At 32.4% G+C, this 10502-nt stretch overlaps 1 protein-coding gene across 1 annotated transcript; it reads right to left on the bottom strand.

Annotated features, from left to right (window-relative positions):
• Nucleotides 1-237: 237 nt before the first annotated feature.
• On the bottom strand, nucleotides 238-3385 carry LOC142549245 (chalcone isomerase-like protein 2). Its single transcript, XM_075658096.1, has 5 exons — nucleotides 3199-3385; nucleotides 2949-3038; nucleotides 1149-1304; nucleotides 699-925; nucleotides 238-571 (listed from the first exon to the last, which is right to left on the bottom strand). Coding segments are annotated over exons 1-5 (636 nt in total). The 5' UTR covers nucleotides 3200-3385; the 3' UTR covers nucleotides 238-409.
• Nucleotides 3386-10502: the final 7117 nt, after the last annotated feature.

Below are 10502 nucleotides of genomic sequence, written 5' to 3'. Positions count from 1 at the left end.
AGTAAGGAAGAAATTAGCTCAAATCTAATTACAAAATTTAATTGCATTACTATTTTTAAAAAAATTATAAATTCATTTTATTTATTACAATAATAACTTAACATTGATAGATTTTGTTTCCCATTTTTTATTTCTTTAAAATTTGTACTTGAACAGATTAATTTTGATGAATACTTTTAAAACTTAGCTTGTTAAATATGGCAATTACATTAAATTTTTATGCATTTAACAATAAATAAAGTGTAAAAAAATACATATAAAAATGTATACGCATGTTTCATTGCTTGAAAAAATAAAAATAGAAGCGGTAATACGCTGCCATGTCTGGGTAAACACCTCAATTCGAATTGAGGTGACCATACCTAGTTAAATTAAATGAGCAAAAGCAAACTTTATCTCAAGTTCACCCTTATTTTGCCAACTCTTCGGAAAGGGTCTTAGCCAATGAGGAAATAGTGGCTGGGGAGAGTCCCCTGCTCCCTCCCAAGTACCATTTTAGAATCATCTCCACCACATTTGCATTCTTCACCTCGACTTTTGAATCTTCTTTCCCCTCGCACGAAAATCCCATCTGTTTCGAATATTAATAAACAACTTAATACACTAAGTCATCATCGGAAGCAGATCAAAACGTCGACGAGCTAAGACATCGTCGATAAACTGACCCGAAAAGGGCAACATTTGCAAGATGTAAGTACCTCAAGAGTTGGGGGAGTGGCTGAGAAATAGAAAGACAAGATTGAATCTTTCTTGAAATACTTGGTTTGAAAAAAGGCCGAAACTTGCTCCAAAGCCTCCTCTTCCTCTTCCTCGTATTTATCAACAGCTGCCAAACGATCCCTAACCGCACTCTCTAGTTGAACTCCATATTGCGAGCCTTTTATCTCCTTGATCACCACCACTCTGATAAATTTTTCTACTGGAGCTGAAAAATATAAAATAAAGTCAATTTTAATTCAATATTAGTTGAATTGTTAATTTATTTAAGAAATATTTATTTTTAGCTAACAAATGCTGCATTGATTTATTAAAAATAAATTGTATTATAAGATATTACAACTCATCGTATTTTTCAGATATATTTTTCATTTTCTGCGAATATATATATTGCTAAATAAATTATTCTAAAAAACACATATTTATATTACCTGAAATTATAGCCTCAAAAAAAGCATCATCTTTTGCAATTTCATCAGCAGATTTTCCCTTCCATATATGTAAATTGTCCAAAATTTGAGGATCCAAGTATACTCCAATCGCTGTAAACTTAATCTGGAGGAAGTGTATCTCAATATCCGTAATTCCTGATAAAATTTAACGTTTTTCAGAGAGGAAAAAAAATATTTTAATAGATCAGGACAGATTTCTATTAAAATGAAGTTTTTTAATATTGCCCTTTGACAAAAGAACATCGCAAGCAGCGGTGAGCCAATAATTTACCTGTTATTATGCTAAAAATTCAGGGATCAAGAAATATGTCTTCATTCACGTTTCACGTAAGAGTAGGCTTCTTATGAGACGGTATCACATATATTTATTTGTGATATTTATTTGAGAGACCGATCAATTATGTCCATATTCACCATAAAATAAATATTTTGACATAAAAAATAATATTTTTCATGAGTGACGCAAATAGAAAAGTCGTATCACAAAATTGACTAATGATAAATTCTCAAATGAATTTTTCTGATTTATATCATATTTGAAGTTATAAAAATCTATAGTATATGTTTCTTGTGAGACGATTTCACGAATCTTTATCCGTGAGACGGTCAACCCTACCAATATTCACAATAAAAATAATACTTGTTTTGTACGAGTATTATTTATCTTGATCAATCAAATTATTAATTATTTATTTCACATCAATCAAATTCGTAATAATTTATCTCACATCAATCAAATCAAAAATATAAAATTAGGAAATTACCCTTAATAAAAAATATTATTAATATTCTATTAATATTTTCAATAATGACAAAATGGTAATATCATATTATCTCAAATTTAATCAATCAAATCAATTAAATCAAACACTATATTAACTATCATTTTCTATTTATTTTATTATTACAAAATATTACTTATCTCCATACTATATATCTCATACCATATACCATGAACCAAACGGTTAGCATAAAAAATAATACTCCTACCGATATTCACAACAAAAAGTAATACTATTAGCATAAAAAGTAATACTTTTTCATGGATGCTCAAATAAGATATCTGTCTAACAAAATATGACCTGTGAAACCGTCTCACACAAATATTTTCCAACCCTATATCATCTACACTATTCTATATATATAAAGGGTGTAGAGTGAACTAGGTATCACAGTGTGATAACAAGATGATATATGATCCATCCATAATCTAAAAAATATATATATATACATATAAAATTATTAACAAAAACCATAAATTCTTACAATAACAAAAAATTTGCAATATTTGAATTTTATTTTGTTTAGTTCTCAGAAATCCTCATATAAAACATATTTGCAGTTGCTAATTTCAATAAAAGATTTAAATCTTTATACAAAATTATTTAATACAGACAACTATCATGCATACACCAAAAACTAACTTCTTCTCTGGTAACTTCGATCCCAGATGCCCCAATTCATTCGGAGATGTGGTATATGGATCCCACAGTGCCGAATGCATTATCGCGGATGGATTTGGCGCAAGTATCAGATTAAAATATTCTTTATGGATAGGCTAGTTTCCCTCGATTCCTAGCCCTTGCATATTTAGTTTTAAATCTAAATCACATACCAACAAAATCTTTTTGAAAAGTAATTGGCAAGTGATTAAACAGATTTGGGTACCAAAAAGCTTTGTGTTGGTAGCGAAATTAATATACATTTTTCAACAAACTAGATGATATACCTATTGCTATCATGTAATAATTTACAATAATAATGCTAAACGAAACTTACCATAACCTAGCAAAGGCAATGGCTTGGTGAAAATAATTTGTGTAGGAAAAGGCACTTCATCCACCATTACAGCCTTAACTTCAGTATCCACTGCATAAAATTCACATAACATAATGCTTTATCATCAAATTATGGATGGATCTCTTGATTCTTTATTTGTATTTGAACAACAACTGTGTCTCCGTGTGTCTGTGTGTGTATATGTGCGTGTGTACTAAATTCTTAAAACAAAACTTAGAGAAGATCTTACTTTGTGACGTTGATCAAGAAATGTGGAGGTGGTTTCTCAGAATCAAGAAATCAGAGAAATGAAAATGAAATATAGAGACTCCCAGTGGTAGTTAAAGAGTAAATGCTTGAAGCTACTTTTCCAACTTACCATTAAGCCTTCGATGAGGTATTCCATAGTTTGGTAAAACCAAGACTAGTGAGTTGGGTTGACAGAACATGTGACTGTTTGTTGTCCTTTAGGATGAATGGGTTGTTAGAGTTCGAGTTTGGTCACATGCTCTAATGATAAGTGTTACAAGGATGTTTATATGATAAAAGTTGAGTTCGAGTTCGAGTCGATGGTTTGATGAAAAGTGTAATAGGATGTTGATATATAAGACATTTAAGTTTTACAATAACATGTTAGAAATATAAATAATGTTGATCGTGAACCATTATAATTAGGCTTAGATAAGATTTGAATTACAATTTATAGTTTTTAAAATGGTAAAATTAATTTTTAGGAGATTGTATTATTATTTTTAATTAATCAATCTTATTATTTAAAAAAAAAAAACTAAATTTATAGATTGCCTTTTAAAATGCCACACAACCAAAAAGTTAGGTTGGAATAATAGTATTTGGAATTTTGAATAAAAGTGTTAACAGTGCTGTTGATATTTGACAACAATTTTCATGAAGAATATGTCTTGTTGTGAGACGGTCTCACGAATCTTTATCAAGGGTCAACCCTACCGATATTCACAATAAAAAGTAATATTTTTCATGGATGGCCCAAATAAAAGATCCGTCTCACAAAATACGACCCGTGAGACCGTCTCACACAAATTTTTACAACATAAATAAAATTGGGCTTTGTTCCTTGTACGGTCTCTGGGTGGTAACTTTAACCCTTGATCTAAGGATTACAGAGGGGTAGGTAATAATTTTCGTTTCTATTTAAGGCAATGCATAAGGCTAACACATGTAAAAAGAGATTAGCTTATAGATGATGATTTTATAACTTAAAATTAAATAATTAACTAATGCATGCAAATATAAAATTCACATAGATAAATGTTATAATTATAAGACAAATAAAATTATATTATACAAAATAAAAAGAGTTTATCATCATTTTCTCCCTTTCAGCCTAAACATAAAAAAGTGAAGTGAACACATTGTTGTGACCGAAAAAGACCTGATATGATTAGTACTGATTGATTTCAAATGGTTTTTATTTATAAAATATTATTTGTTTATGATTTTTATAGTTAATCGTTCAATATTATCAGTGAATAAATATAACCACTAAAATTTATTCGACTATGAGAAAACTGATTGATGTCAAATGGAATTTGGGAAGAATGTTTTGTGGTGGTTTAATGAGACTATGATTTTGGTATATTAATTTTTGTTTTGAATTTTCTTAGATTAATCAAGAAGTTGTTTCAGTTTATTTGTATTATGTCATGAAATGATTTAATTTTTAATAATTATACATGTACATAGAACTTACAAATTGACGTATTTTATCAGAATCCAATGGATTAAAAAAATATTTATCAGGACACATCTTTCTATCCGACGAGATCCCAACACTTATTGAGTGTGAGATCTGGAAAAAAAGATTCACAATTGTTATCGGGACATTGTCCCAAATAAACACGAATGTGTCAAAATAAATCCATAAAATTACTAGGTACCTTATAGCTTTTAATCAAAGTTGAGGTAATTCTCATATTAAACATCGAACAAACTATTGATTATTTATATTCATTAGGATAAGTTGGATTACAATTTATAGTTTTAAAATGGTAAAATTAATTTGTAGGAATCAATCAATCAATTAAATAAAAAAGCAAATGTCAAAGAAAACGTGATTAATAAATAAATTGTCATTTAAAAAGTGGGACACAGCCAAAAAGTTTGGTGGGAGTAATAATATCTCAATGTTACACGAACGTGGTGTCAGATGGTACACTTAACTGTTTGGTGGCATGAACACCACCGCTTGTTTCACCTACCAAACAATTACAGGCCTATTCATCTCAGTAAGGTGTCAATTCAGGTTAGATATATATGTGTTTGTTGTTTTTAAATATTTAATCTTAGTAGTCCAAATGTATTAATTACTCCAAAAATAATAATTTTAAAAAAAATTCAAATATTTTATAAAATAATATGACACATTTAAAATTTTAAAATTTATGATATTAATATATAATAAATACCATGCCATCGAGAGTTTCCAGCTCAACTTCTGAAGTCTCACTAAACTAGATTGGTCTGAATCTACTCAGCCCATTTACTTTTTCTTTGTTTAGCTACCACTACTTTTTTTTATCTCTTATATAATGGCCCGAAAATTCGTGTTTGAAAATTTACCAAAAAATTAAAAATTTTCTTTTTAAAATAATTAAAATGCCTCATTCACAAAATAAACTGATAAATCAAGTTTAATGTTTAAAAATAGCAGCGGAAGAAATTATTGCTCACAAAATAACAAGTAAAGTAATCCAACAACTGATAAAAATGTTTGAGCATAAAAATGGCAAGTGCTGTAAATGAGGTCCTCGGGTTCCACTACTGCCGACCCAAGCTAGCTCACTGGTCCCCGCCCTCGGCCCCGACATCATCAGTACCTACAACAATCAAGTCTAGTGAGCCTAATGACTCAGCATGCATATATCGTAAATAACGAGTAAATAATATAATAAAGTTGCATGAGAGTAAAAATATCATGTCATGAGGCATAATGTGAAAATAACTTGTCATGAGCAATTATAATACATGTATAACTAACTGAAAATCATAAGTGAAATGTTTGCTCCATAGAGCCATGTAATGAAATAGCATGTAATAATTTTCTGGTGAGATTATAGTCTACGCAAGTGGCCCCTGCACTGAACTGAACTGACCGGTAACTGACGAGCGGATGAAATAATAATCGTCTGATCAGACTAATGCCACAGTATACTGGGTGGAACTGAACTGAACTGACCGGTAACTGGCGACCGGGTGATACAATAATCCCATGATAGTGAAATGGCCACAAGCAATATCGCATAAATCTCAAAAATGAATATTTTATATTTTTATGCAAGTAATATAATTAAATGGCGTAATGAAATATCCTGTATTATTTTACCACATGGATTGGATCGTTCCCAGGCTCGCTGCGACCTAAATTTAACATGAAAATATACAAATGATTTTTTTGAGCAAACTTTGTAATTGAATCCAAAAACGAGACAATTACGCCCAACGACTTCGTATTTAATCATAACTCCGTGCCAACCCGAAACAACACCGAACCATCATTTAGTCATGATTAAAATTCACTTAACATGATGAAATAATGCTCCTAAAATGATGCAAGTCGAAATTTTGGTGAATGGAGGCCAAAACATGAAACGCTCTTTCGAGAGTCAATTCGGCAAATCGCACCGTAATTTCTCGTACGACCTCTAAAATGATCCGAATCACGAACAACCAAAAACATGACCTTCCCAACTCGATGAGGCACTGTCCAGTCCAAGGCCACAGGATAAAAGCCAACCAAGAACTCGAACGAGCTTCTGAACCATCGCACCACTTGCTGTCCACAAAAATACAGCAGCCGTGCCTTCGCTTCCTTGTGTCGTTTTCGAGACTATCGGCCATTGGGGCTTGAACCACTGACCAGAGGCTCTTACCAACATCCTAAGGAATGATTTGAACCATGGATAAGGGCCCTAGGCCAGCCACAATTCGAACCACGCCATTCAACCGACCGAAAAGTCCCACCCGAGAGCACCCTTGCGTGCGTGAGGTGTATTGCTTCGCTTGCTGTCTTGTGTCGTTCCAGTGGCCATTTGATTGACCATGGCACGATCTAGACATCAAGGGGTATGGTATGAACCGTGGCTATGGGCCAGAGGCCAACCAAGATTCACACCACACCACCAAACTCGAAACCACACTTGCTGTAAAATGAGAAGGGCCGAAAGGGGAAGGGGCTGTTCTTATGATTTGATTTAAAAACCGATTCCACCATGGACCAAGCCTCAAAAGGGCGACTTGGTCACGTCTTAGACATGATAGGGAAGTGTTCTAACCATGGCTATAGGCCCCTAGGGCAGCCAAGATCAGAAAGTTCCTCTATGGACAGCAACTCAAAAATCGAGCACAAGATGACACTTAATGGGGTGTTGCTGTCATCTCTGGATGTATGGGACTCGAACCAATGGACAAATGTGTTCCTAACATGTCCTAGTACATGTCTAGGGGCAGAGTTGGAAGCCTGAACACGAGCCAACACCTTAAACAATGAAAACAAGCCAACCCGTGACGCATGAAATGGAAGAGCCGAAATCCGCATCTTTTATTTTGAAAAGTTCTTGATATATTTCGGTTATGCCATGGAAATGATGATCATATAATGTTTAAAAATGTTAATATGACTTGATTGAAGAGCAAGGGGAATATACACATGCCTGGATATTTTCTGTTTCGAAGAAAACAAAAGAAACGCAACGACGCGGCGCGGAGGAGACGGAGCGCTTTTCTTTCTTGTTTTCTCTCTTGTTATTCTCTAGCTACCTCACGATTTTTACACTGAATTTCCTCTAAATCACTCTCAGGTTTCGGTGAAGAGGGAAAGGGGGAGATGGTTAGGAGAGTGAGGGAAGGGGTTGCAATTTAAAAGGGATGGCAAGACCAAGTCTTGCTCTCTTTTGAATTTGAATTGGTTTGCTATCAAAATGATTTGTTGGAGAGGGAAATGGATGGGGTGACCGATTCTACATGTCCACCAAGGTTAGGATAATGATCTAATATTAATTAATGGGGTTTAATAGATGAAAGGATTATCATGCCAAGAAATAATAAAGAAGGAGTCAAAGGTGGTGAGTTGTCAAAGAATTGTTGTGACACTAAGGGGGTGACCGAATTAATCTAATAAATGGAAGGGAAATATTGTTTAGTTAGTGTATGTTAAACCTTAAGAGCCTTACCTATCCTTTAAATAATTTAGGGACTTAACACCTTAATTATGGAACCTAAATGAACTTATTTCCTACTTACCTCAAGTTACTTAAATAATTCCTTAAACATTCTTTTAACTTAAATTAACTTATTAGCTAGCTAAAATAAACTCTGGGAATGATTTCTTAAATCTTAAATTTTATCTCAAAACTCCAACTCCAGTCCGGCCTCACTGAATTAACTGAAAAGATAAAAATTTAAACTACTGCATAAAATAATTAACTTTAAAAAAAGCATTTAAATACTCATGCAATAAAATCATTTTAATTTAAAATACTATAATTATGCATGGCTTATACGTAGTCTAATTTACGGGTTCTACATCTTATCTTCATGAAAGATCTTTAGTCATCTTTGGACCGTCTCTTCTAGAAGCGCTTTTAATAAACTTTTTTCTACATGTTACAGTCTGAAATAAAATGACATTTCTTTTCACGGTTAAAAAAATCCTGATTCTCACCAACTTGATATTTTTTACGATAATATTATATTTGGGTTTATTATTTCTCATAAATTTACCAATTTCTTTTACATATAAAGATATTGCTTTATTGTTTATCTCTGATCAGCAGATTTTCTACTCGAACATTCTTCACTGACTATCAAAATTGAAGTTGTGGCGGTTAGAGTTTTGGTAGTTGTGGAGTAGATGGTTCATCTTCAGTCCGAATCCCCAGCTCAAAATTGTAGGCTTTTAGATAAGAAAAGAGGTCGTGCACTCGAGTTTGTCGAGGTCCTTGGACTCCCTCATGGCCACTGTTCTCTACATTTCATTCTCTGGAAGTGCTCTCATAATCTTCAAAGTAATTTCACTATTAGAGTATTCTTTTTCAAATGATATAAGTTCAATAAAAATGTTGTTAAATCGTTTATCAAACTCATTGAGAGTCTCTTCGGATTTATTTTGTCATTATTGAACTTCTGCATTACAAAGTTATGCTCAAACCAGAATTTAGTCAATATATCACACCATGCATGAGGAGCTTCCTTCAAACCAAGTAGTGATTTATCAAGTTTATAAACATAACTAGGATGAATATGACTGACAAAGATAGGAGGTTGTTCAAATAAGCTTCCTCATTAAGCAAATCGTTGAGAAATGCTAACTTGACAACCATTTGATACATTTAAAGTCCTTGAGGGCATCAAATATAAGAAATATTCTAATGGTCTCTAGTCTAGTCACATGAGCAAATGCTAGATTTATTTCTTACTATCGATAAACTCTTATCCATTTTATTTCTAAAACCTCATCTAGTTTTAATAACATATAGATTAGCTGGTTGGATAACTAAATGTCAAAACTTACTTCTTTCAAATTGATTAAGTTCTTCACGCATTGAATCTATTTAGTTTGAATATCATAAAGCTTCATCAATCGTCTTAGATTCAAATTGAGAACAAATACAACATGCATGAACTCATCTATCATTTGTTTTCTAGTTCTAAGAGGAGCGGTCGGGTTACTGATGACCAGCTCGAGGCTTGGTCAAAATGGATTTGGATCTGGCCGTTGGACCGTTGTATCTTCATTAGCTTTTGCAGTATCCTCTTCTTGAGATAATTCTGGCTGATGGTTGTTCATCGGCTCAACTTCTTTAGCGGCTTGATTATGAGTAGTTTCTTTGATTGCTGACTAGAATTTCTTCAAGGATGATTCCAGCTATTATTCTCAAATTTATCTCATGATTATGGTTAGAATCAAGGTTATTAGCATCAAATATATTGCTTAAATCATGTATATTATTGCTACTATTATCATGACAAATGGAAAAATCATCAAAGATAATATGCACAAATTCTTCAATGGTTAGAGTTCTATAATTGTAAACCCTATATGCATTACTAACCGGAGAATATCCTAGTAACACACCCGTTTTAGATTTAACATCAAAGGAAGTTAAGTATGTTTTACCATTATTGTAAATGAAACACTTACAAACAATTATGCAAAAATATGATATTTTTGGTTATTTATAATTTCATATCTCATAGAGAGTCTTCCTATGATTCTTATTAATCATTGATCTATTTTGTTTATAACATGCGACGTTCACAGCTTCAACCCAAAATATTTGAGAGATACCAAATTCAGCTAACATGTTTTGAGCCGCTTTTTTGAATGTTTTATTTTTTCTCTCAGCAACATCATTTTGCTGAATTGATCTTGTAGCTAAAATTTTGTGCTTGATTATATTATCATCTAGATAGTTTGAAAAAATAATGTTGATGAACTCAGTTCCTCTGTCAATCATTATCCTATGAACCACTGAATATCTCTCATTTTGAAGTCTTTTAAGAATCTTGATAAGCTAG

Source organism: Primulina tabacum, chromosome 6, assembly GCF_025594145.1.
Source record: "Primulina tabacum isolate GXHZ01 chromosome 6, ASM2559414v2, whole genome shotgun sequence".
NCBI classification, from domain to species: domain Eukaryota; kingdom Viridiplantae; phylum Streptophyta; class Magnoliopsida; order Lamiales; family Gesneriaceae; genus Primulina; species Primulina tabacum.
The sequence above is the reverse complement of the archived record's forward strand: the minus strand, read 5'-3'. Positions and strand labels throughout refer to the sequence as shown.